The sequence below is a fragment of the Trematomus bernacchii genome, unplaced genomic scaffold, assembly GCF_902827165.1.
Source record: "Trematomus bernacchii unplaced genomic scaffold, fTreBer1.1, whole genome shotgun sequence".
Lineage (NCBI taxonomy): Eukaryota > Metazoa > Chordata > Actinopteri > Perciformes > Nototheniidae > Trematomus > Trematomus bernacchii.
This window is the reverse complement of record NW_022987705.1, coordinates 10,462,353-10,489,105: the sequence shown is the minus strand read 5'-3', so window position 1 is coordinate 10,489,105 and position 26,753 is coordinate 10,462,353. Positions and strand designations below refer to the sequence as shown.

The window sequence follows — 26,753 nt, the reverse complement described above, 5'->3', positions numbered from 1 at the left end:
CAGTATCCGTCATTATCTCCACCAACCAGAAACATTTTCTGGATATCTAAGTTTCACTTAAGAACAGTGTATGTCTTGTAAAATGCATTGTTCCGTTAATGTAAATGCCCCCCTCGTTCCTCCTATTCACTCTCTTAAAAACTCTTCAGGTTTTTCCAACTGAGCGATTCTGAGGCGGGCGCAACCGCACTAGAGGGAAAGTCGTGCGGGACTGGCGCGATATCCTCGCACGGTTCACAACTAAAAGAAGACCTGACCCGCGTTTAATCATGATTTTAAATGATGGAAGATGCTGATTTTAAAAGTTGACCAGGGATTCCTAGTTGTGGGCTGTTTGCGAGGCATGGCTTTCCTTTTAACTTGCTTGTTTCTGTCTTGGTGAGTATGGCAACTCTTTTCTCTGCATGTTCGGACTTTTACGCACGGGAACCAAAGACTGTGGATACATGTGCATTTGAGAAACTCTGTATTTTCAACTGTTTTATTATTTGTTGTAATTATCTTTCATAACTGCATATGTACTTTAGTTACAGTGTGAGCAGTGTCTGGGGAAATAAGCCCGCTGATACCAATATTTATTTGGATAACATCACGCGCATATTGGATAGATTACTGGATGGCTATGACAACAGGCTGCGACCCGGATTTGGAGGTATGTTAATGACCGTGTGATATTGTATTTCATACGATGTTTCCTTAAAAAATATTCAATCGAAGTTCCTTTTCTCAAAATATAAAGTTATACTGCAGTAGTTAGGTGCCTCGTTTGTATTTAGCTGCTGTACTGTAGTGGTTAAAAATTGCAATTCATTTTCATTTATATAACTTTAAAACAACTACAAAAATTGTCACCTAACAACTGGAAACTGAGTTTGGCAATTAATTAAGAACCATTTCCATGTTATTTTTAAGTTTCACATACAATGTTGCTTTATGCATAACTACACAGTTAATATAGCTTTATTTTGTACTGCTTTATACTGTGTGTATACTATACTTGAAAATGTCTAATCTAAAGTTATTGTTTATGACTGTTTGAAAGCAACTACTTATCCTTGTGTTGTAGGTCCAGTCACAGAGGTCAAAACTGACATTTTTGTCACCAGCTTTGGACCGGTTTCAGATGTTGAGATGGTATGTAAACTAACTACGGCTGAAACAAACAGATAAAGGGTGCACAGGCCAATTCAATGGCTGTCATACACAACAAAGACCATGTCAATGTAAGAACACAAAAAATAATATGTACATTTTTCCCGGTAACTCTCAGCATATAGCATCTCATCATGGCTCAGCTAGCCTAGCCTTGATTATTACAGCATTTGGGCAGGATGTCATTAGTGCAGCTTAGGATTTTAATCTGTTTGACAATCCCCCCGTCTGAGAGCGGGAGAGAGAGAGAGAGATGTGGCTGATGTTGGGACGGGATAGGTTAGCTACTTCTGTCATGGGATAGGCTAAGCGCTGTATGTCAGTTTTGCTCTACACGTTTCAAGCTTTAGGCTTTCACTGCATATAAAGCCCCCTTGATTTGCCATGTGATATGTTGGTTGCAGTTCTATAGAGATGCATATAAGAGGCTATTCAGGGCAGCAAGGCCAACGTTTTGAACTACAGTAAAAGCATCCTATCCTCTGTGCTGACTCTTAATAGAGTTAACTATATTTACTTCATCTTTATACGTGGCAGTCCATAGAAAATCCAATAAAGGCACCATTAAGTTAATCATTTCATGTCTTATTATCTCTTGCGTTGCTAAATATTTCGAAGGAATTTAATATACAGAAACATATTTAAGTGTTATCTTAAGAGAACATTTCTCTATGTCCAAGACTACAAATCAAATTTAAACTTGCTATAAAGAATCAACGAAAGATTAATGTCTTGATTGTAAAATGAGTGCAAATCTGTGTTTTTAATTTGATTAGTACTCGCTGGCAGCAATAGTAGAATAGCCCAGAAAGGAAAAAACAACAACAACTGACTACATTGCCAGTACTGCATCCAGCAGGTCCAACAGAAACCATTGCTCACAAAACCATCTGCCATCCTCTCCGGGGGTAGTGGAGATAGTAGTGGCAGGAGCAGAACAGCATCAGCAGAATGATTGGTAGTAAATACATCCTTAACCCACACTCCAACCTCCATCCAGGAATACACCATGGACGTGTTCTTCCGTCAGTCATGGATCGACGAACGACTGAAATTCGAGGGCCCCATTGAGATCATGCGGCTCAACAACCTGATGGTCAGCAAGATCTGGACGCCGGACACTTTTTTCCGGAATGGCAAGAGGTCCATCTCTCACAACATGACCACCCCCAACAAGCTGTTTCGCATCATGCAGAACGGAACTATCCTCTACACCATGAGGTAACAGTGCTGGACAGTGAGCTCCAAACCAAGCCAAGACCGGAATAGAGCACAGACCTTGAAAGCTAATCAAACAAACAACCATCCAAGAATATGCACAGACATGAAAAGAAATTAAGAGCGCCATTCCAAAAAACAAGATATGTGCCATCTGATTATGAAAACAGGCCTGGAAAGCAATTCAAACAAACATGACTCCAGCTTTGTTCTGATGTAGCATAAACAAAAAATCCCTGTTGAGTTACTGATGGCACAAAAACATTTATTTTGAAAGAATTCGATTATTTAAGTAGGTCAAATTTACTTTAAAACACTGAATAATTAATTACGAGGACTTTATTAAATCCATTGTGTCATTAGTTACTTTCGGGAGATGTACAGTTAAAGGTTTTATGACCTTTTAATAGGGCAGAATTCATACACCTACTTCAAATCAAATACTGCAGCATAATGACTGGATCCATCTTAAAACAGTGATCATTACTTGGCAAGTAACACTGTATCAAATATAAATCAAACACTTCTTTCAACTCTTCTCTATTCTGACAGATTAACTATAAATGCAGAGTGTCCCATGCGTCTGATGAACTTCCCGATGGATGGCCATGCCTGCCCGCTCAAGTTTGGGAGTTGTGAGTTTTTTTTTTAAAACCTCACTGGAATGACATATGGTGTCACTCGCAAATGATCCCTCTGTCACTGAGTTACTCACTGTCTGACAGCATGTATTCAAGATTTCCTATCCGTTACATTTGGTGATCTAAAACAAGACAATCAGCAAAAACACAACTCGTTGCTGCTTTTATTGGCTCAAGGAGTAATGTTTCAGTATTTTGGTCAGGCATTTCGTATATGGAAGTTATTTTTTTCAGGTTTATTCATTTATATGCTTATTTTATTTATTATTTTTGAGAATACAAACAATCAGGAATGTTTTGAAAGCCAGAAACTAGGAGGCAATAAACGGTTTTGTCACTTTGTGTCCTAAACTATTTAATAAGAATAACTGTATATAATGGTGAATGTCTATGTTTTAACAAAGTTCTTCATTTCCCTGTCTAGATGCTTACCCCATCAGCGAGATTGTGTACACTTGGAAGAAGGGCCCTCAGTCCTCTGTGGAAGTGCCCGAGGAATCCTCCAGTCTGCTCCAGTACGACCTCATCGGCCAGACAGTGTCAAGCGAGAGGCTAAAGTCCAACACAGGTGAGGAGGATTCTTAAATTGGTGTAAGGTCATTTTTTGACATACATACTTTCTTTAAGTTTTCACTGGGTTAATATTTTGCATTGTGCATTACTTAAATACTTGTTTTCTAATGTAACCTAAAAAGATGGGTGTCTATGTCTATGAGTTACTGATATGCCACTGAAATCACAAACATCTTTGCTGTTTTCTCTCTCAGGTGAATATGTCATCATGACAGTCCACTTCCACCTGCAAAGGAAAATGGGATTCTTCCTGATTCAGACTTACATTCCCTGTATTATGACTGTCATCCTGGCCCAAGTGTCTTTCTGGATTAATAAGGAATCCGTTCCAGCTCGGACTGTGTTTGGTAAGTTTCCTTTAAAATTAATATTCTGAATAAAACCTGATGTACATTTCAAGGGGAAAAGGGACAAAAAAGAACAAATGCCTAAATTGCTTTCCTGCTGGCAAGGAATCATTTGGAAGATTCAAGAGCATTTTTATTTTTGCTGGCAAGAAATGTACTATGACTTGTAAAAACAGTTTGAAATACTTCAGGTTGTGGTATTGAGTCTTTTTTTTAAATGTTGCAAGCCTTTATGTTAAGTTTTCAGTTCTCAAAAGTCAACTTCATTTTCTTCAAGTATCTAAAACTCAAATGGGAATGTATTGACCCACCACCCACTGCTTGACCCCAGATGGAGTCTCGCTCTGCAAACTTTAAGCAAGTGTACTTTTCCAAATTTACTGTGCTCTGATTAGTTTGTACTGCACAGAGTGTCCCTTCAAAAATAAAACCTTCCTAAAGAGAACAAACATATACACAGTCACCACAGTATGTTTTAACCTTTCTTCGTTAGCTCTATCTCTATTAAATGTCCTTTTGAAAATGTGCCACGCAATGGACGAGAGAGGGAGGATTTGTACTCGACCCTTTTCCGAGCACTCACAGGTTCCGCTTGGTCACATTACATTACGCTACAGTTGCCACCAAGCTCTAGCCTCAGGAGCAGAGAGGGTAAGAGACACTGAAGAGAGACAGAGAAAGTAAGACTGGGAGGAATGAGAGGGACACAAAGACAGAGACAAAGCAAAGAGAAAAATCACTAGAAGAAGGTCATCTTCTTTGGAATTCTATTTCCCCTTACTCTCATTTCCAACAAGCTGTTGCTGAGCAGACTAACACTTTTGGCCGTTGTAGATCACGGTTGTGTAGTTTGTGCCTGTCTTTGGAAGAAAGCCAGCTCTCCCACGAGCCTGCGCACTTATTCAGAATAGATCCAAATCATTAGTGTTAGTGTGGAAGTCGAGGCCCCATGCGGAAAGCACATCTGTGGTAACTCATTAACCTCAATCGTCCTGCTGTTTCCATTTCACTCACTATAAAAAAGGATACAATAAATGCTCATTCTCTGGATTCTATGCTGTTAAAAAAGAGCTCTGGGCAGACCCACGGCATGCTGGGTAGAATAAGTTGTATAGAAGAAATGATATATGTTGGGTATTGTTTACTGAAAGGAAAAGGTCACGCTATATCTTCAAACTCAAAGTCTGTTTACTAAATTAAGAGCTCTTGGAGTCATATATGTTAAACAAAGCCATTATTAAGTGAAATAAATGCTGTCGATGTGAGGTTTAAGAGAGGAAGTAAAGAAGAGGATATGAAATGCTATGTGGATGTGCTCCACTCTGAGAGTACATTAAGTCATAGTATATTCTGTGCCGGATTGTCAACAACCTCTCTAAGAGCTCAAAGTCCCTTGAGCACAAGTCTCACATACTTAATTGAGTGTGGCCTAATTTGTACCTTGCTTTTTTCATATAAAAGCACATAAATGCACAAAGCACTTCATTTCTATCCTGTCTTTATACGTCATCCCTCTCCCTCCTACACTTTTTCTTTATGTCTTTCTCTATCCTCTCCCTCCTACCCTGACAGGCTTTCTTCCCATGTCCCTCCTCCCCTTTGCAATCATTTAACTTGTGCTTGAGCTATTGACAGTCAATGCTGGCTGGCTATAGGAGGAAGTTGCACTCCAGAGCTGTTAGCTTTCACTTCAAAAGTGTTGTGTAGAAAATGCCATTGAGACATTATTAAGTGCATTACATCCCCCATAATTCCCTGTGCTGCTAATGAAATGTGCACAACTACACTGCACATTTGGTAAAAGCACGGAAGGGAGTGTTCAATGGCCCCTTTTCCCTGCTTGCTTTAGCTTGATGAAAGTGAATTAGATATGTACTTTGTAAATGGGCCATTAAAAGAGATGTTCATTGTCAGCATCTTTATCTGACTTAATAAGGTTGGAGTCTGTGTAAGTCAGAGGAAATCCCTTTCCAGTGTTTTTTATAGGCGACATTACACTCTATATCTATTTGTGTTAGTGTGTTTTGTCTAACACTAACACAATAGCCTCTGCCACAGATATTTAAAATATATTATTATGTAATCAAGAGTATTTATGAATGGCCTCGGAGTACACAGTGTTTTTTTCTTTCTGTTTTATACTTTGAGGCTGTGATCAAAGTGATCTTTGCCGTCTGTACTTCAATCTGGGCCGTGGTTAGAAGTTAAGAACAACTTTTGACAGACTTGGAAAGTCTAGTGCAATCCCAAGAAAGACATCCGACAACGATGTTCTTTTCACTCTCCCACATTAACCATTTATGCATTTATTTGTTTTCTTTAAAAGTTGTTCCATTATATTATCCATAGTTTGCAATATAAACAGATATAAGCAAATTATATCTGGCTTCTGTCTGGGTCATCTTCTTGAATCGCTTTTTCTAAAGTGCTTCCAGATATTTGGATGCCCTTATTGGTGTGGTAGTGCGGGGCATGGGTCAGTCTGCTTATTGACAGATTAGTGTCTGGAGAGAGGACTTTTTAGCAAAGCCTGCTGGCCTGAAATGTCACATGGCCTGACCTTTCTGTTATATGCCATCTTGTATTGGTGCCGCTATGTGTCAGAGTTATACTTGGGCAAATCAATTGTGAGTTCATTATTATTTGTAATATATAATATAATGTAATGCTTTCATGTTACTATTTTTATAAAAAGCTGAAGGCTATACACATATGTTGTGTTACGTAATAAAAAAAGCCGATTTATTTCGACATCCTCTTGTTCGTGGGATTAAACATTGATTAATTAACTGCTTTTGATTTCAATTCGTTTGTAGCGTTCATGGATGTTTAAAATGTCAATAATATTAATAGTTGATTTAAACACAGTGCAACATGTTGTAACATCTCAATTTTTGCACATTATTTACTGTCTGTAGCAATTTAATTATTACATTTATCAACATCTATGATTCACCACCGTACATCCTAAGATCTCGGTAGGAAGTCATTTTGAATCATCAAAGCCACGAGTGCTGCAACTGTCGTCTTTGCAATGCTAAACAGATCACAGATGTTAAATGCCAGATAGTATATTTAGCAAAGAGAGTCAAAATGAATCTTTCAAAAGAAACTCTGCTGCTCCGTTTGCCGCTCAAATAATAGAACTGTTTTGGTGAGAAGTCCTGATGGAATTGACTATTGATTTAAATAAAGCAAAAGCAAAAGCTAGACTGACTGGTGGATATTCATCTTCACATTTAATTCCAGTATGTAGTGTGACATCACAATTGTTTCCTGTGTGTGTGTGTGTGTGTGTGTGTGTGTATGTGTGTGTGTGTGTGTGTGTGTGTGTGTGTGTGTGTGTGTGTGTGTGTGTGTGTGTGTGTGTGTGTGTGTGTGTGTGTGTGTGTGTGTGTGTGTGTGTTCAGTCTGTCCAAATCAAGCTGATTGCAATGGTCTCTTATAATCAAGCCTCGACACTGTTATTCATTAATACACATTTCCAGGCATTGGTCAAATGGATCACCCAGTGAAAAATAGATAATAAACACAATTAGACTTGAAGACTAAAGACTAAATTATAGCTACTGTAAAGCACAGGGCAGCATAAAAACAAAAGAAAAACAAACAAACAAACAAACACACAGGGTGATGGACTCGATAATCTCTGCCAGCTCAAAGCACCTAAACAGTTTCACTTACATGGGACTGCATCTTGCTGAAATAGTGCTAGCATACACTATATGACAAATATATGTTTTATGAAATCTTAAAGTTCAAATTCTGGGACAGTTGCTGTATTGCCCTCTGGACTGTTAGACGTTTAGCAAAATATGTAACCTGTGCAAAGTTTGGTTTATTTTAAAACATGGGAAGGTAGATCTCTTCATAGGAATAATACTAATATTGGCTTAAACAAGGGGGACCAGCAGCAAAGCTCCCCGCCCCGAAAAACTAGATTTAATTGTACCCAAGTACCCAAGTGCTTGATTGGGCCATTTAAAAAAGGTACATATTTACTGAGAGTTTACGATATCAATGTCTTTCTGATGTTTGTATGCTATGTTTGAAGCTAGAGCCAGGAGGCTGTTATCTTTAGTGTTGCATTTACACAAGAAAAAGCAAGCATACTAATTTGCATAAAATAACTATAAAGCTGAAGTTACTATTTGTGGGCGAACAGTGGATAAGCGAGGTGACTTCTTAGAGTGTGTGTGCAGATTAAAAAACCTAATTTAGTTATGCATTTGTGAACATTGCAGAAGTTTGTAAAGCAAGCATATTTTGAAAGTTGGAAAGAGAAAGGCAAGCCTTTTTCCCTGTGCTTTCAGTTTTTATCCAAAACAAGGCTTACTGCCTTCTGGCTCTTCTCACAGACATGTGAGTGGTATTGATTTTATCATCTAGCTCTCTACAGACAAAGTAAATAAAAGCATTTCCAAATATGTCTGATGATTCCAATTCTTTAGGTTCCTTACTGCTATGGTATACCAAAGCAGTGACTAAATACAAACCAATTTATCCCAGTACTATGGTCAGATAATATTGATTGTTGTGCTTTTATTTATGTCTTAATATGTGCATATGTAGAAATGTGTCTGTTGATTGTGTATATATAGGATATACATATTTCTATACATATTTTTACATATATTTGTATTTTTGTATTTGGTGATTGTGGGAAACAGCATTTCGACTGAAAGATTGACAATAAAGTTGACTTTGACTTTTGACTTTGACTTGAGATAACATGTGAGATTCCTAACTCCCGTCTCCTTTTTGTCTCCAGGTATCACCACGGTCCTCACCATGACAACGCTCAGTATCAGCGCTCGACACTCCCTCCCTAAAGTTTCTTACGCCACAGCCATGGATTGGTTCATTGCCGTTTGTTTCGCCTTTGTATTCTCCGCCCTGATTGAGTTTGCAGCCGTGAATTACTTCTCCACCCTGCAAGCTAACCGAGAGTTGAGGAAGGCAGCAGCCATGAAGGTGGCGGCCCAGGAGGCAGCGGCTGCAGCAGCTACACCGACCTCAGCCACGGGGATTGACGGAGATCTTTCCTCAGTAAGTCTACCCCTCTGTTTCACACTTGCTTTGTTTACATGCTTTGAAAAAAATCAGTTCTTAAAGGTCATCTATTATGCAAAATCGAGGATGTATTTTATACATAAACATGTGTCTCCTCTGTGTAAGGAGATTCTGAAAGTTTCAGGAAAAAAGATTCGCTCACTTTTTGTCCTGATCCATTTATATAAAAACCTGTTAGAAAATGAGCTGATCAGATTTTGGCCACTTTATGATGTCATAACGATTTTTTGGCTTGTGTAACCATTAGCCAATAACCAACCAAGGTAACCCCCGCTCACCTTATCACATGAATCTCCACGTAGAGCACCATGGTGTTCTTTTTAACCAAATATCTCTCAGAGGGGCGTGGGGAGTGGCTCCTTATTTTCCTCTAAAGTAACAGACAGAGAATCAGCACTTTTGAAACAGGGCAGAAACAGAGGGGATTATGGGATGCTACAATGGGTGATTTGTTTGGTGTTTTGAGCAAAACACTTCAGAGACATGTTTTGTATATATCTAAGACCTATAATATATTGACGAAAAACAGTATAATAGGGGACCTTTAAGTTCAAACCTGTGTGAACGTACAGGTTTACCGTATATTTAGTTGTCGAGAAAATGCAAAAGTTACTAATATCCATGCTCCATGTAATGTGTTCATCAGTCAGAGGATGGCAGATCGGATGGAAACATGATTCAAGTCTTAAAGCTGTACCGATTAAAGTGTTACTTGTTTCACTTAGACATGTAGGTTACACACAGCAGTGAGATTACTGATGCTGTATACAGATACAGACCTTACGAGTTGCACAGGGTTGCTATGATAAATGATGATCAGAGCTGATGCTGCACTCACAGGAAGAGGGCTTCACTTGGCCTCATTACATGCCTCTACATCTCCTCATCAAACCACTCCACCTCTCGCTCCACCACACTTCTGTCTTTTCTCTCACAAATCCAAATTGAGGAGCTAAATAACATTACTGTCCTCAGAACTTTGAAGTCCATTTGCTGAACGTTTGTGAATGTAAGGTCAGTACTTCATTTGAACCATTCCCCTTATTGGACTTTGTCAAACATGTTTTTTGTCCATGTAAGGTTTCCCAAAATAACGTCTAATTTGGAAAATGCATATGGAGTTTAATTTAGGTCACTTTGATGACGACAAACACACCAGTAACACATCAATGACGTACCACTGGTATGGTTATGTAACCACTGTAGCTTTGTTTATCAGAATGTGTTAATCCCCGCTAATTCATAGAGAACAGTTCCATTTATGTGGATGAGTTGCATGTGGCTGACTTGAACGCTTACTTTATTTGTTTACAGTTTCAGAAAGTTGCATCATGCAAGGTCATGCTGCACTAGCTTAAAGACGTTCGTCTGTCACAATAAGTATACACATTCAAATATCATGTGCATGACTTGTCAGTTATTCTGTTGAGTCCTGACTCTGAGTAGATAGGGAGCGGTTACACAGGCAGTGTGTGTCTATTGGGTGCAACGTGTTACCCAAAATATTAGATAATGTATAATCTTTCTGTAACTTTCATCTGTATTTGGTACTTTTATACTTATCATGCCTTTCATCTTTGCATTATTTATTTGTAGTTGTTATATCTTGTTAACCTTTTCATTGTTTCTTCACCTGGCTGTCTCTTTGTCTTTTCTGCTGTCTGAATCAGTCTTTGCCTTTATGTAACCATTTCCATTTTAATGTTCTGTGTTAGCATACGGAATGGTAGAAATGGGTTATTATAATACAAACTGGTGATGAAATAACATATATTGTGCACAGGTGTACTTCCAGTGCTTTTGCTCTAAAGCCAATTGGTTATACTGGTTAGTATTGTGAAGGTTGAAACATAATATAACATTGCACTAATGCCTCGATAGAGTGGTGTATGAAATTGTGTTTGGTATTGCCTGGTGTGTGCCTGGTATCTCGTTTTCTTTTCCACTTTTTGATTTGCTATAAGCCTACAATATATCTTTCTTCTCCTGTTCAAACTTTTGCTTATTTGCAGTCACAAATGCAGCCTGTGCAATGTAAACAATCCACACTATATACAATCTTTCGTTCATCCTTTGTCTCCTGCCAAAGAAAGTCATACTCTCGCTTACATCTCATCCATATCTCTTTTATCTTTCCTCTTCAACACACACAAAACGGCACCAGCATGTAACAATTTCCCTCTTTTGCAGCCCTTTCTCCAACCCCTTGCTGTGCTCTCCATGTGAACCCTCTACACACACTCTCTTACGCACACACACTTCTTTTGACAACCCCTCTTTTGCCTCTCTCACCCTCTTTTTCCTTGTATGCGCTGTCCAAACATGCACACTGAAACCCAGTTATCTCCACTTTAGCCACGCTTGTCCTCACAGTACAAAACGAGCACAGGTCCACACATAATCTGCAGGACACACTCACACCAATATACCAAAGGCTCGTATATATGCACACACGTAATCTGCAGCAAAGGATGCCCACACATCCATACAATTCCCTCATCACTCTATACGATCATGTCTTATCCATCCATCCATCCCTCTCTCCCAGTCCTCTATTCTGCCCTGTAACTGTGTGATAACCACAGAGTGACACGAGGAGACAGCCAGTGGCTCTGTGAACGATGTTGCTGCAGATTATGTAAGAGCCATAGATTAAGGGAATATCCAGCAGATCACTGCAGGCTCACAAGAAGGAGGGCAGCCACCACAATGAAGCGGAGTGGGGGCTGAGAAAGCTGGCCCATGCAGTCCATTTTTGTGGAGCAAGATGGAGGATTGGATGGATGGTGGGGGGGCCTGTGTGGTTTTGTTTGTGTGCATGTGTGAGGAAGAGTTACACTAAGAGAAAAAGAGAGTGGGAGGGATGCATCATGGAAAATGACTGCTTTCAGCAAATATGTAGGAGGAAAGACTCTTCATTAGAGAAAAGGAAAAAAACACAATGGTGTATCATTGGGAATAGAAATAACCATCCTGCAGTCACGTTTTTTTTTAAACTACGTCCAGTTATGACTGGCAGGTAAAGCCACAACAGGACTGAATACCTTATAGTGACATAAGATAACTATTTCATTGAATGATTCAGATGTACCCGTAAACACAAAGGGAAAGGGGGTGTTTGCAGTGTGTGTAAAGTGTGCTGCTTGCTCTTTCAGTGGCATGTGTGAGTAGGTGGTGCAGTATGTGGTGAAGGAAATAAACAGAAAATAAAACATTTGGTGGGAGGAAGAAAAGGAGAGACAGAAGGGACCTTTATTTATAGGCCAGTCCACATGTGCTGGTAATCAAGGAATCAGTGACCATTACTGGGATGAGGAGATGTAGTGATTAAAGCGGGACACGTTTGATTTTTAGATTCGATTTCTGATTAGTTGTAGAGTGTAGAGTTATGGTTTTCAAGCCCAGGCAAGATTTTGACAGAAAAAGATGGCATGTACAAAAGATACCAGGGAAGTTTTTTTTTGCTGTCCCCTGAGGCCTCCCACTACCAACTGTACAGTAGATCAGATATATATGATATATATGATATAATGAATAATTGATATATAGGAATAATTATATATGTGTATGTCTAGTTTACATACACTATAGATGGACTACATCAAAGTTTTGTAAGTCTCATCCATAGCCTGAGCACCAATACATTATCCTGGGACTTTGTCACACAACACTCTTTGCAAAAACCTTATGGGTAATATAAATGTATTTTTTGACTTGTTAACCAGCAGGAGGTTGCATCTTCAAATGTAATTTCACAACCTCATAAATATGATCTGCCTGCCCGGAATGAGGAAAAATCAGCGTTGAAATTCCATCACATAAGAAGCTAGGGGCTTGTATTATACTAGAGTTACATCTGGAGTGTGATCTTGTTTAACTAACAAGAAAGCAACATTTCTTTCAGAATCAGAAGTAAAAGTAGTCTTTTTCCTGCATGTCATTCAACAATCCTGAGATTTCTCCACTGTATATGGAGTGTGATATGATAATAAGAGGATCTTGGATACATTTTTTGGATGATGATCAGGTCTTAAATTCATAAAAACATCTGTGGATTTTGTATTTCCAGCCATATAGCCAAAGCAATTTTTGTTCTCTTACTTTCTAAACCTAAAAAAATGTATAAAGAGCACTATAGCTGTTTCTAGGATACCTTCTTATTAAAAACACATTTATATATTTACATACACATATACATCTTCCCCGTCAAATTATAATCCACACACCCACTCAACACCCACTGAACACCCACATAGATGAACCTACATGCACTTACTCCCATGCCATATTGGTAGTGCACAGTTAGAGTAACCTTATGTCACATGCACGCCTACACACACACTATGAAACACACTTAGATGGAGAGACCGCCCACCCATTCACATTAATAGCCACACCCATCCTCCCCTGTCAAAGTGGGTCTGTTGAAAGTTGAGCAGTGGAGCTGATCCCTCTGGGATTTGACCAGGAAGAAGCCAAGGCAGCCTGTTGTCATTAACAAAAATAGCTTGTGTATCAGATCAGATGTGCATAGTACGCCCCACAGGCCACACTCCCAACATGTACTTAAAGCATGATCTTTGACTTTAAAAGGAACCATTATACTGATAGGGAGCTAACATGTAAAGCTGCAGCCTGGTGTTGTTGGAGGTTTGGACATCATCCTGTTACAATAGAAAACAAATAGACCTCCAGGTTCAAATTCCTGTTTGAACTCAAATATGTTTCCCTTTAAAATGAGCAGTTATTCAACACAAGGAAGCACACCTAACTCAGAGTTAGGGGCACACATTGTAATTAAATGATGAGTAGATTAACGTCTGGATGACCAGCTGTTAGATTGGCAGGACCAACTCAAAGCCCCTCCCCCCTGTCATGTTGCTAGAGGGTTTAACACATCACAATCTAATGTTGTGTTTTACTTCTACTGAGAGGACCTTCCATAGCAACCATTGTGTTTCAACTCAAGCCTTTATCAAGAATGAAACGGTGATACTATTGTTTTACTTGTTGAACTGGAGCGCAGTTCCTTAAATAAAAGTCTCACACTAATGAAGTCTGAATAGATTCGAATATGTTTTTATCTCTCTGTGTAGCATCATTCTTTCCATTCCATCTCTATCTATCTGTCACTCTCTTTCTAGGTCTTTCTCTCCTTTTGTCAGAGTTAGGAAACTATCAGTACTATTCCACAGTTCAATTGATTGTGTTTCAGCGATATCATGATAACAGTTTCACCATGTTTCAAAGGGAAGGAAATGTATTGTATATTGGTTTCTTTTACTATCAATACAAAAATTATATTTTCTCGATTTACCGATTTACCTAAGCCCAATACGTATAGATATTCAGTTAAATATAATATCGAACTGGGAGAAAAGCCAAACATGTTAATATTTCATATTCCTATTTGGTGTTTTTTTTCTGTCAATTGGCACATATTTGCAGCTCTATTTCTCAGTAGAAAATGTTGTCCTGTAATTAACCAACATACGACACTCTCTATTTATAGACCTCCACTGCTGTTTTTCTCTGTTTCATGTTTCCATGGTTATGATCATGAAGTCAGACCTTCATACGGATTAGAAATGAAAAGATTTCTCAATGTAATCTAATCAGCAATGTTAAAAGTCATCAGTTGTACATCTGAAGATAGCTGCCAAACTAATAACACTAGAATATCATTTTATCATTTAACAAACAAGAAGTAAACTGTACATTTATTTGTGGGGGAAACAATCGTGTTCGCAAACATTTTGTTATATGCAGAACTAATCTAGTTTTATTTTTAGCTTGGACAGAATGCAGGTTTGGAAGTGTTCCCCTCAGCTAGAGGATTGTAACAGTTTGATAGTTTCTCAACCTGTATGAGCATGTAATCCTGTAGCCGCACAAATCCAGCCTAAATCTCACAAGTTCAGTTTTTGTTCCAAGATTGTACTCAGCAAAAAACATCCACTGAGAGCTGAAAATGCCCCGTTACATGCAAGCTGGAGCAGTCAGTGAACTATACATTTTCTGAAACCTCACAATCGAACTTAAATGGTCAGGTTGTTTAGTAATAAATCCATTTGTAAAGGTACAAAATATGTGAACATTGTTTTACCAATAAACCTGCAGTCTTGCATTCATTTTTCATTCATTTTTTGCGGTGAGAAAAAGAGATGGCCCTCTTTCAGTCTCTCTCTCATTTCCTTTGACTCTACCTACAGAGACTGTACACATTGTGCAGCTGATTCACTGCTATTGGATCAGGGAGCATGTGTTGAGATCACACTGGTTTACTGAAAGTTGATGAGGCATAGCGATAACCATGTGTCAATATGTATCGAGCCTCTTTTGTTTAATATGTTTTGTTTGCCTCCCACAACTGTTACAATCTTAATGAAACGGGTTGATTAAAAACACATGAAATCAAAAACAAACATCATTGATTTCCTTTGTTAAGCTTAATTACTTGTGGTACTCATTGGTATTCCAGACAGTTTCTGGCAGAAACACACATTTCCCGCATGCGCGAATCAACTCAAAGCTGAGCAAATATGGCACCGACATCAGGCTGAATTTTCAATTTTCTCTTTAGTTGTTTGTAATGTGTTGATATGCATTCAATTATGAGAGTTTGTTCTTTTCCATGAAGAATCAGTATTACTATTCTAAGCACATATGAGGATTTTCTGACCCTCTGGAAAAAGTACAGAACCACTTTTATTCTGAATACCCACATATTAAACATTCTCTTTAATGCCAATTGCCTCTAACAGATCTATACATTTCCTTTCTGCCTCTCCAAGGTGGATGCGAGCAATGTGCTGAAGAAGAGGATGAACTCTGCCCTTCTGTTTGAACGGCCTTCCAAAACATTTCCCAACCCACCCGTCAATGCCCAAGCCTTCCTGCAGCAGGGTTCGGCTGTACCAGACAACAACGTTCTGACCGGCACCAGCATCATTGACAAATACTCCCGCATCCTCTTCCCTCTTTCCTTTGGCGCCTTTAACCTGGTCTACTGGATCGTCTATCTCACTAAGGACACAATGGAGATGTCAAGGTGAACAGATGGCATGGTTCTTACAAACATTCCAATTCTTAACTGAAAATACTGTGTTTGGAGGAATCCAGCACAACCTCAACCAGGCTACAAAACATATCCAAAAGTTCCAAACGTATGTTAAAGTGCCTCAGTATCTTTGTCCCAAAACGTAACATACAATATTTCATGCTAAGGCTATCAACTAGGCTATACTGGTTGGCACATGCATCATGGCCAGTATTTTTGACAGTTAGGCCTTTCACAAAACTACACCACGCAACCACAATCTATCACAGTACAGTCACAGCATACTGAGTATTTTTTAACCCATGGTTTTCCAAACTACATCAAATGTATATTGTGGAACATTCGCAACAGCGCCACCCATAAAATAAGGCCTAACAGAAAAAATGGGCATTCATGTAAATGGCAATATACAGTATGAGAAAACACTGCTTGGATTATTTCTATTTGTTGGTGCATGCCATTTGAATGAACAAAAACAAGAAAACAAGGCAGACAACATCATATATATAGTGTACTATAAGCTATTATTGTTTTGATGTTATGTGAGTATGTCTTTACATTATTATGTATGTATGTATGTATGTATGTAGGGAGGCTGTGGCGCAGTGAGTTAGTGCGTTGGTGTTCGGATCAGGGGAGCACAGGTTCAAACCCCACTGCAGTCAGCATGTCGTTGTGTCCCTGGGCAAGACACTTCACCCCAAATTGCTCCTGTGGGGATTGCCCACAGTATTGAGTATGTAAGTCGCTTTGGATAAAAGCGTCTAACAAGTAACATGTAATGTAATGTGCGTGCGTGTGTGTGTGTGTGTGATGGTGGGGAGTATGGGAATGTACACTATGTATCTTTGTTTTTATGTTTTTGTATGTATGTTTAGCCGCCTGGTAGTGCATATTTTATTTAGCAGCCAAACAAAGCTCCTACACATTCAGCTCTAATTAATCACCATATGGCTTTTTCGAATGCGTCAGCAGAGTTTAAGAGTTGGTCACAGGCTTGGTACAGTAGTTAAGTCCTAATTGCGATACAAGACCACAAGGCAAAACTGGCAGGCTATGTATTTGTCATTTCTACCACTGTACACTGCCAACGGGCTGCAGTACACATACCCTGCATGCATGCTCTGTACACAGTGAATATAGGCCCAATGATGGCAAGAAAGCACACGCTGACTGGTAGAACTGTTCATCCTGAAGGGGCAATTTCACAGACATTGAGTCGTTTACTAGAGTAGTTAAGAGTTTAAATACTGACAATAAAATGCTATCAAAATCCTTACCCTGACCACAATTTTATGTTTGCTGCTGAACAATTTAAGTACATACTGTAATATCTATGATATCTGATGCACTGTTTATATCACATCATGCTATATAAAGAATGTAATTTAAAACAGCAAACATGCAATAAAGCTACTGTCATTGCCAGGCTGAATTGTGAAGGCTCAAAGGCACATTCATGTCATTTTCACAAGTGGTGTCTTTCAAATGCACATGATAAACTGAGACATAAATATGACTCACATTTGTAACTGATTGTAGATACACACAGCACTCTTCATGGCGTTGCTATTGCCAAAGCAATATGTCTGTCAACGGATTGAATCACACTGTAGTGATAATATCAAGGGATGTTGCTCTCATACATCACCTTTCTGCATCCTGTAAGATTCGACACTTTGTCAGAGTGCTATGGGTTATGCGCGTTAAAGGAGAAAGCTCTGTTATGATGCACGTGTGTATGCAAGTTCAAGTGTTTGATTAGTCTTAACCATATGCTCTAAACAGCTGCATATGCCTGGTTGTGCATTTACGTGCACACTATCAATGCACTCCAACCCTCCTAACTCATGGGCTTCTATAGGGAATAGCCCTAAAGCCTGAGCTGAGACAAACCAGATGACATGACAGTGTTGGCAGGCATTGGGATAGCTATGTGTGACTAACCCTCTTAGTGACACTGTCTGAACAGTTTTTATTAATTGATAGGGAGTGTGAGCGAGAAGCCCATCCTGACAAACTTCATGTAGGCAGCAGAGTGCTGGCCTTCAGGCCCTGGGAAGCAGAAATATGGAAAAACACATGTAATATAGCTTGCATGCATGTTTCTAAAAGAATGTGGGTGTAATACACAGGAATGTCTCCATGCAATCAAGTGTATGACTGAACAAGTGCAGGGAGTAGGGGAAGTGATGAAAGGATCAAGGAGGTGATACAACACAGAGCCCAAGGGCTAAAAACTGCAAATCCCAGCGGTGTTTGAACATAAAGCTCACCAGTCAATGCAAGAACACGAACAACCACAGGTTGTCCCGGCCATTGATTGTGGTTTCATCATTCTCACTGAAACATTCAAGATGTTTTACATGGACAACATCTATCACACACACCACAGATGGATAGGTACAATACAAAGTTGAGTTCATTATAACTTACAAAATGACTGCATCAACCAACAATTAAGTCAAGGTCCTAGTTAATATAATGATGATGTATATATTAAATATAGTGTTGATACATATTTTCCTTTTTTCTTTCTATTTTCAACAAAATAAATGCATAATGTCAATCTAAGCCAGCGTTCTTCCAGTCTTGCGGAACTTACAGAAGGCGTTATACATGTTTTTACTGTAAAATGTATCTGAACTCAATATCAATATTACCCCTGAAGGATCAGTATGGATGAGAGAGCAGTGATCCGTGTGGGTGAGGGAGTTGCGTGAGCCTGGGATAATGATGGTAAGATGCATTATTACAAAAGCCCTCTGGACTGGAGTATGGCTTGTCCAGATTTGCATATAACTCAAAAATAGATTTGGCTAATGGAGATGAATTCAAGTGACTAGGTGTAGGTTACAAGAGATAAGATTACAACAATGGAGCTGAACGGCAAATCTGCACAAAGCTTTAGCAGTAACCAGCTCTAGTGATAGAGGAGCATTCCTGCAAGGCTAAATCACAGTCCTCCGTACAATGCTTCACACTTTCATAATTAACACTTTACATTTCATAGTTATTTTTATGCAGCACCACCCACACTACTGAACCCTTAATTATGAGTTATATCCACCTTAATCCAAATATCACATCCATTAAATGAAAGGAAGCAGTCCTTTTCACTCCAGATAAATACATATACAGCTCCAGTGGCCCCAACTGAAAGCAGTGCATGTCACAGACCCCTTTCTCTCTTTGTAGCTCTGCTTTCATTACAAAAAGCCCTCCTGCAAAGATGAGCTGGACCAGAAGAAAAGCGTATATATTAGTGTGTGTGCGTGTGTGTGTGTGTGTGTGTGTGTGTGTGTGTGTGTGTGTGTGTGTGTGTGTGTGTGTGTGTGTGTGTGTGTGTGTGTGTGTGTGTGTGTGTGTGTGTGTGTGTGTGTGTGTGTGTGTGTGTGTGTGTGTGTGTGTGCGCAGGTGGATTTGTGTGCGTGTCTACTTATGTGAGGATACAAGCAAACAAGTGTATAAATGTGCGATGGCAGCAGTGCCTACCGACTGGAGGCTATTTTAATGAATAGCACCATTCAAGGCGGGACATGAAGGAAACAAATTTGCTGAAAACACTTCCTTCCATGGAGGGCCCCAGCTGGTTGACTGACTGGTTGCAGGCTGGCTGGCGGACTTGCTGGTGTGTTAGAGTGGTTACAGCAGGCGATAAGCCTTACCCCTCTTTATTGCCCGTCAGAGTGCCAAGCTTGAAAAACAACTTCCCTATTGTTGCTCATAAATCAAAACCGCTAAATGCTGTTTCCAACTCAATTCCTATTTTCGACTGCGGGGCCGTAGCCATAACTTTGGTATAATGATCATTCAATTACAGGCCACTCAGACAGGGAGCGAAGAACACCTGATATAAACAGCAATCCCCTATCTATCATATTTCTCTAGGCGGCCTCATGGGAATTGCTACATCCGCCTTTGACACCTTGTTTGTGTGTGTTTGCATTCACACATTTCTCACACATCTACCTGTTTACATGGATGGATGGATGTGTGCCTACTCAAGTGTGGAAATGTGAACATTTACAAGTTGTTATCACAAAAGTTGTATTTCCATTCACATATCTATGCTCTCTCCTACTATCCCTCACGCTCAATTGGTTTCCCACTTAATCTCAGTGTCACACGATCTCACTCTCTCTGCTGCCCCCTCCCCCAATCTCCCCCTCTCCCATGGTGACCTGCCTGTATTCTGCTTCCTCTTTGATAAGACAGGACAGCCCAACAGGGTCTGCAGAGTGGTGTCCCTCCACCTCATCTATGCAGCATTAATCATGCAGTCATTTAAGAGCAAAGAGCAATCGTGTCTCAGTGGAATGTGTCTCGACAACCAGTCTTCTTTACCGACAGCATATATGCATATTGACCATCTGGCTCCTTTGGCAAATACAGTTAATGCAGCCTCGTTTAAAGAGAAATGGTCCCATCACCAAAAGATCAAAAGTTCACTCACTCAAATAAGCAATATGAGCCTGTCAGCAGTTCTGTGACCTGCCAGTGTTCCCTAGAGACAGACACTGCACACTGCTCCCTCATTAAAGTCACACTGGATACAATTATACGTTATTACTCTCTGGTGGGCCTTTTCCGAGCATACAAGTATTGGTGACTGATATTGGAAAGCCTGTCAACAATCAAATGCATACAATTCACACGTTTATAAATGTATATAATTGACAAGGACATTAAGTGTTTCTGATTGGCTTGTGTTTTAAAATGATTTTAAGGTTGTCGGAAACAACATGTTAAAGTCACTACATGATACAGTAATATTATTTAAACTTCATATAATGACAAGAATATTTCAGTTTGATACATGTAATTTTCTGCAGCTATGGGTCTCTCGGAAATTATTGACAGCATCTGGCGGACTACCAACATTTGCAAAGAGGATTATGAAACGAAACAATAATACAAAACTACAGATTTTTATATATTTGAAAATGGCAACATTTGGGATAGTCAACTCACAAAATACATAACACATTTTACAGGGCGAACCTATAACTCTCAGAGGTAATCATGTACCTACAGACAAGTACAGACAAAAGGTTAAATAATTGAACATGACAAATAAGACTGAACATTTGCCCTAAGTTATTTGTTTGCACTGGTTGGTTTTTGAGACTTTTATAGGCCTCTATGCATTTATCTATAATAACCAATTGCATATACATACAATGTGTGTTAAACCTTTTATATATTTGAATCAAGCAAACTAGTTTGTGTTAATCAAATCTAGACTTGTAGCCATTGTATGCATATGGGCGGGCTACTTCACCAGCCCACAGTCAGTCTTAGCTAATCATACAAGCACACATACTGCAGTGCAAACATTTGAGAAATAGATTTAATTTGCAAATTCAATTTAACTAAAGAAAAAGTAGGCCCATGTTTGCCTTTTAAAGCACAGAGACACAGTACCAATTATATCGAAACATGACTTCCCAACCTACCTAATTACCAAACAACACAGAAAGTTGGAATTTTTTGCCAGCTTACATATAGGTTCTCTGGCTGAAAGGGGCTCTCAGTGCTGTCAAAAGTGTCGCCTGCTCTAACACATCACGCGGAGGAGGTGGAGGTGGAGGTGTGAACTACCTGGCACAGGTTCCTAGACGAGTTTCACAAGGTCTTTGTAAACAACATTGGCAGCGAGGGACTGAATAAATTCAAATCTTAAATTCAGCCTGGAATGGATGCCAACCTTCACAGCAAGACGGAACTGGAGCATGCTGTTACATCATACCAATGTGTGTTATGCAGGCAGATGTGGACGCATGTGAAATGGAGTAGGTGTGTGTGGAGGTGTTTGCATATATCTGTATGTTTGAATATGGTAAAATATAACCCTTTAATTACTCAACATACCAGGCTCCCCCTCTCTCACACATTGTCCGCAGTTGCCGTTCTTACACTAATTCTACCTTTCTTTCTCTTCTCTCTGTCTTACAGGGACCTTGTTTAAGCCACAAGTTCGTCTTTCTGGAAATCACACGCGCACACACTTTCACACACATGCACGAGAAAACACACATATTTACACACAATAAAAAGATGACAGACCCTTGCCAAGCATTCATTTATGCCACCTCAGTGCATTGTATTTCTTTTTAAGCACTCCCCTGGAAAGTGAGTGTTTTGAGAACAGATGATTCAGCTCCTATTGCCAACATGACCAAGGAGCTCAGAGCCCAAGGCTCTGGAAACATTTCAAACAGGTACTGCATCTCTCTGTCTTTACCTTTTGATGTTTATTTACCCCAATATTTAGAAAAACGTATGACACTTTTTCACTCTCCATCCTATATCCCCTGTCTGAGTGGACGGGACAAGTTGCAATGGCCAAGCTAACTAGGCTGTAGAACCAGAGGTAGATCTGTTACTTTGTTGTATGTTTTAATTGATGTGTGCTTGCGACAAGCATGCAGTTCCACACATGATAGTGATTGTGCATGTGTTTTTAAAATGACACATTCTTATCCATGACATTTAGAGCACACTAGAGGGAATGAGTGAACCCGTTGTCCTGACTGGATCCAGTGTGACTGACTGAACTCATTCCCCACAACACTCGCTATTTGTTGGTTCATTGGCTTAATTTCCCTTCACTGATGGGAGTACAAGGGATGTGAGGCAAAATCTTCAAAGGGGTTTTATGATGTGTTCCACGAATACATTGGCCTGGCTGAATCTATACTGCCACATGCAAATAATGACAGTGAAATGTGATGTATAATGACGAAATATATAGACAACTAAACATGCACACGTGCAACTCGCTTAACTCCCTTTCCATGATTTCCTGTGTCTTGAAATACCTTCAGACAGAAATTAACAAAAGATATGCACGCTGTATTAAAAGCTCCCACATCTTAATTGTGCAACGTTTCGATATAACACAGATCTTCCTCAGGCATTGTCAGATTAGATTTCTGGAAGCCTTTTAATACAATGTGCAGATCTTTGTCTTATTCTTGCCTAGTTGGATTTTTTGGTCCAGCACCTGTAAATGTTTTCAGGAAGTGCTGACAACCTGTTTATCTACAGTATAGACAGAAATAAACTTTCAAACCTCACGGCATGATTAAATGACTATCATAGAATAGCTCGTTTCAGCTCAAAACTGTAATCAATCTGGTATCGCAAATGTCTTTTTTTACAGAAGACACAGTACCTGACTTTAGGAACACTAGGAAAAATGGTTCTTAAAACACATTTTCTAGTTTAAGTGCGCCAAATGTATGTAGTGTAACTGTTACGTCCCCCTCTAAGAATGTAAACACAATGGAAATAGTGGGGGAAACATAACACACAGTAAACCCACTACAGTGAACCCACTACTGCAGAAATACTTATTAGTATTTCATCCAGTAACCTGTAACCTGTATCCTGGCAACAGCCAATCTTACCCCAGAGAAGATTTAAGCCTTTATACGCTAACATTGTGATCCTTTTCATTTTTATTGTAACTATTTATTGTAGTGTTGTTAATTGAAGTAAAAAGGTTTCTTCTACTGGTTGCCAATTATTTTCTTGATGACAGCTCTGGGATCGTTTTCATTTAAAGAACCGGCAAAAATAGAATCCTAAACCTATCATCATCAATTACACAACATGCCAAAACATATTCATAATAATCTACTTGTGTGGATTTGCATATTATTATGCATATTTTCCAATTAAGTAGAGATGGTGACATGTTAAACCCATGTGGTGTCTAAATATAAGCTCATGTGTGTTTGCTTCCTCATAACATCCATCATCCAAGAGGATGTTCTTATTAAAGGTGTCTCTTATTAACACTGGCACCGATTGAGATAGAAAACCTGCACACGGTGCCAAAAGATGAAAGTAGTCTTGAAAAACGGTACAGCTACTTTTTTTTTTTTATCAGTGGATATTCGATTCTGAAAATGGTCAATTCACACAAACGTTATGTTAAAACAAACTCAACAATTAGTGTAAATTAACCCTGTGTTCTTATTCAGTCTTGCACATACTGCCCTACAAGTAATTGTACAAGAACCTGGTTCTTTAATATTGTGTTAGGATTGTTTGTCCACTTCGATTTTGTTGTAATTATGTATATCTGTTATGAGCCCTTTCATTTGTGAACAGACAAGCATGGTATAGCTAATTTAACAATACTGATCGAATGAATTAACAATGCATGATTAAAGCATCATTAACATGAACACGTTTTTATAGAAAACAAATATGCAATGTTATATAAAATATAAGACAATATAGACCATATTGTTGAATCTTTCATGAACTGGTTGCAAATGAGCAACTCTATTGCCAGAAGAGGCAATTCAGCCAAACCCTTGAATTACAATCCTGTGCCATGGATATTAAAAATGTTGCTTCCTACAATATCTGTACATTACAACTATGGTATAGCTGAAGTAGATTAAGGGTCAGGCTAATAGCACATAAAAAGGCAAACTCCGGGATGAAAAACTGATGTAATAGGACTGACTACTTTTGTACTTTAAATCAGCTCAGTTGGCGTTGAAAAGACGTCCAACCATGGCCTGGTGTCAATTATGGAGTGCCAATGATTGGTTCATTTTAAGGTCTGTTGTTGCATGTTCTTCTTCTCTTCAAAATGCACACCAAAGGATAAGAATAACAATGGTGTCAGGCTGTATGAACTGTTTTTGTATCCTCCCTTTTTCTCTACTTCATTCATCACCCTCATCCCCTCTGTCTTTGAGGCCGAGGCTGATAAGACGGGGCATTTCAGCCCCATTGCCCTGTATGTCAGGCCCCAGCCTGTGAACTCGGACTGCAACACAACTGCTGGCTTAACCCCAGCGGAGCCTCAGAACATCGTCGACCCCCCGCCTCCAGTGAGGACTCAGTGTGTTGCTGGTAGAATCAACTTTTGTGTAATAGTTGCACATAAATAAACTGCAGTGAGAGGGTGTGTATGGATGTGTGTGCACAGGAGTGTGTGTGTGTTGTATATGATTGAGCTTGTTTGCTTTTATCAGTGACCTGAATAATCGGATTTCTGACCCCAGCCCAGCTACTCAGCTCCATCTCACCACCACACTTTTGCATGACTACCAACTCTTTATACGTGGTAGGCCCTGACACACCAAACTGACACCAAAGAACACGTCCCAACGGAACACGACTGTTGTGTTGCCTCACGTCTCCTGCGTCTTGGCCAAACAGTCACACTGGAACACACCGCAAAGACTTCAGCCGACGGCCAAGTAGCACGTACGCACTACGCATGTGGCAATAACTCTCCTTACCAGCAGGCTGCGGTAGGTAGTGTGTATTCGTCATTCAAAAGAGGCACCCGGAAGACAGACTGCGTGATATACAAACAACAAATAGCGTGTGTGTTCCATTTTCACTCTCGTCCATCGAAAACATGTTTAGTGCGGTACTGGCGGTATCAGCCCTTGGACTGTTGCTTGTGGAAGCAGATAGCAAGAAGAGACAAATAATAGCCGTCTGATGTTTGCCTTCTTAATCGTTTGTTTGCGTACCTCACTTCCGTTTCGCTTCTCATGCACTGATTCGCTAAGCTGAACAGCCAATCAGAGTGATTTCTTTTGCCGACAGCCTCCGCTGCCGATTCAACTTGGTCAATCGGCAGCGGAAGGTGTCGGCACGGCCGAAAAGACACGACGGTGCGGGACACAGCAATCTGAGTAGGGCGACAGGACGCTCATCGACGGCCAGACATCTATCGATGGCCGAAATCGGCTTGGTGTGTCAGGGCCCGAGTTGTTGAATGTTGAAGGTTATGTAGAAGCTACATATAATATAGAAATATAATGCCATGGTGATGGTGGCCATGAACTGCCCTTTAGACATTATGTTTCATTCTACAGGCATGGGCTTTATTGGGCTCTTTCATTTAGCCAGCGTTAATCTATTTTTATTTGTTTTACTTGTACACTTGCCTGAAAATTGTTGACACAATTTAGAAGACAATGAATGCTCTACATTGTTATTTTATGTGTATATTTTGTATTTCTGTAAGTTTCTATTTGTATGCAAACTGTATGACCCTGCTTGATGACCAGATGCACTGCATCGACTATTTGTACTGGTTTGAATGACAGACCAACAACTTTTGTATTTATAGCTGTTTAGTTCATCCACATGTGTTCCTTGTACACATTGCTCTCCATTAGTGTTCATTGTCATCAGGAAGGCCTGTTTTTATTGCAACTTAAAACAATATTTGCATATTCAGGTCTCTAGTCCCCTGTTAATAAATGAACTCCTACACACCTTTCCCAGAAGATTGTATATTACTATGTTCAATAAAGCCAGATTATGTACATATATATTTCTCTCTTACACTGTTTTATAAAACTGCAACTGTGCAGTAAAACATACTATTTTAAAGTACCCTTTGAGGCTCTGCTTGCTGTGCGATTTTGAATATACATTCTTTGTCGTAAGACTGAAGATGCTGTAGCCCTTCTGAGCAAGACATTTTATTTGCATTATTGCCACAATATTCTCTATATGACATGTTATGTAAGGAACTATTTTTTATCAAAACAGATGCCTTAAATTACATCTCTGGATAATGTTTACATTCCATCCTCGTGCAGACGATCACAATGGTAAATCTAACCAGTTCTATTTTAAATCACCAAGTATAATACCAATGATTCCTATTTCACACATGAATGCAACTGTACA

The 26,753-nt window shown here is 39.4% G+C and overlaps 1 protein-coding gene across 1 annotated transcript; it reads left to right on the top strand.

The window, feature by feature from the left end:
* On the top strand, window positions 1–26,385 carry gabra6b (gamma-aminobutyric acid type A receptor subunit alpha6b). The gene is made up of 10 exons (XM_034139983.1): window positions 1–378; window positions 528–652; window positions 1,067–1,134; window positions 2,153–2,373; window positions 2,923–3,005; window positions 3,436–3,579; window positions 3,779–3,931; window positions 8,703–8,980; window positions 15,799–16,055; window positions 22,023–26,385. Exons 1-10 carry the CDS (start codon window positions 290–292, stop codon window positions 22,033–22,035), a joined length of 1,431 nt encoding a protein of 476 aa, XP_033995874.1. The 5' UTR covers window positions 1–289; the 3' UTR covers window positions 22,036–26,385.
* Window positions 26,386–26,753: the final 368 nt, after the last annotated feature.

Bases quoted from the DNA above. Each gene is read 5' to 3' on its own strand.
- gabra6b (XM_034139983.1), top strand. From the start codon at position 290: ATGCTGATTTTAAAAGTTGACCAGGGATTCCTAGTTGTGGGCTGTTTG. The intron at 1,135-2,152 runs GTATGTAAACTA...ACCTCCATCCAG, and splicing joins CGGTTTCAGATGTTGAGATG to GAATACACCATGGACGTGTT. The intron at 3,580-3,778 runs GTGAGGAGGATT...TTTCTCTCTCAG, and splicing joins GAGGCTAAAGTCCAACACAG to GTGAATATGTCATCATGACA.